The sequence below is a fragment of the Cebus imitator genome, unplaced genomic scaffold, assembly GCF_001604975.1.
Source record: "Cebus imitator isolate Cc_AM_T3 unplaced genomic scaffold, Cebus_imitator-1.0 Scaffold183, whole genome shotgun sequence".
Classification (NCBI taxonomy): Eukaryota; Metazoa; Chordata; class Mammalia; order Primates; family Cebidae; genus Cebus; species Cebus imitator.
The window spans coordinates 3,216,876-3,218,378 of NW_016107498.1; the positions used below are offsets into that span (position 1 = coordinate 3,216,876).

A 1,503-nucleotide genomic window follows, 5' to 3' on the forward strand; every position below is an offset into this window, starting at 1 on the left:
AAACGCGCCATGCATTGGGTCGCTATTACAGAGAACATGTATGTGCAGGAAGCCACACCACCAGCGCAAGTATTTCAGAATCAAGATTGCACTCCTGGTTCCCCTTCTAGGGAAAGGATTCCAGAGAAACACTGGGAAAACAGATGTAATCTCTTAGGTCAAAACTCCAGGTCTTCTCATAGGAATGCCCCCGGGGTGTCATTCTGAGGCGCCTATCTCCCCCGCCCCTCGTCCACATCCAAGAGTCCACGAGTCCACTAACTCTCCGGGATCCCTATCATCTTCCGCCGCGGACGCGCCCCTCTAGCCCCGCCCCACCCGCCTAGTCCCGCCCCGCCCAGGACGCGTGACGTCACGACAGGCGCCGTGCGCCGCGCCCCCTGTCAGGGCAGCCATTGTTCCGCAGGTCGTACTGGTAGCGCCGGTCGTGCCGGTAGCGCAGGTCGCGCCGGAGCTGGGTTGCTCCTGCACCCCTCTCCAAGTCTCATACCTCCGTCAAGCTGGGAGAGGGCTCCAGTCCCTGGTTCTGAACACTCTGGGGTTCTCAGGTGCAGGCCGCCATGAGCAAACGGAAGGCGCCGCAGGAGACTCTCAACGCGGGAATCACCGACATGCTCACGGGTTAGCACCGGGCCAGGCCCTGCTGGCTTTCTTCTTTCCTTTCAGCCCCTTCCCCTCCCTTCCTTCTTTCCCACCCCGACAGTCCAGTGGGTGGAGTCGACCCCTTGCAGCGGGTAGTCCGAGGGGATCTTTCTCCGGCGCCCCTGGATGGTTGTCAGTCCTGCCGGGGACACCTGGGCCATCGCTTGGACTGCTTTTGGTCTGGCCCTTGTAGGATACGGTGGTCACTGTCTCTTGGAGGCTGCCACATCCCTTTCCAGAAAACAGTTCTTGTTTGTTATTCGTGGTTCTTGTTCACCTTGCCTCTTGTTGCCTTTTCAGAACTCGCAAACTTTGAGAAGAACGTGAGCCAAGCTATCCACAAGTACAATGCTTACAGGTGGGACAGTGCAGCATTCTCGGGTAGCATACGTTCTGGGATGCCCTGTTTAGAGTGGCAGTTAACAGGACTGAGGGCCCAGTGGATATTTGGTCCATCTACAAGAGGGGGAAAAAAGCAAGAACTGAGGCTGGTACCTTACTCAGTATTTCTTGAAGAGTGTGGGCAATTCTTCATAGGATCAATTCAGATAAGTTCCCAATTCTGACTGTAGATAGCTGTAGCCTGATATGTGTTTTTCTCATCATCAAATCTGAATTACTAGAAATGCAGTGTAATTTTAACCATATTGAAACACAGCAGATGAAGTCTGTACTATGAAATATATGTGGTTCAAGGAATCACATTTTTTCTTCTGGTTGGTCTGAAGCTGATCCTGTAGCATCCTCATCTCACCATCATGGGATCCTGTCTTTATCCATCTCACCAGGGGCCTTAACCTATTCATTCTTTCCACATCCACCTGCTTCTGCTCCTTAGCCTTTATTTATTTGTTTATTTAT

General features: G+C 52.9%; 1 protein-coding gene across 2 annotated transcripts in view; it reads left to right on the forward strand.

Annotated features, from left to right (window-relative positions):
• Window positions 1–369: 369 nt before the first annotated feature.
• The window catches only part of POLB (DNA polymerase beta), a 31,754-nt gene continuing 30,620 nt past the window's right edge, over window positions 370–1,503 (forward strand). For both annotated transcript variants that reach the window (XM_017545949.2, XM_017545950.2), the window contains exons 1-2: window positions 370–621; window positions 943–1,000. In XM_017545949.2, the coding sequence (XP_017401438.1) occupies window positions 561–621; window positions 943–1,000 (119 nt within the window). In that variant the 5' untranslated portion in view covers window positions 370–560. The remainder of the gene's footprint in view (window positions 622–942; window positions 1,001–1,503) is intronic.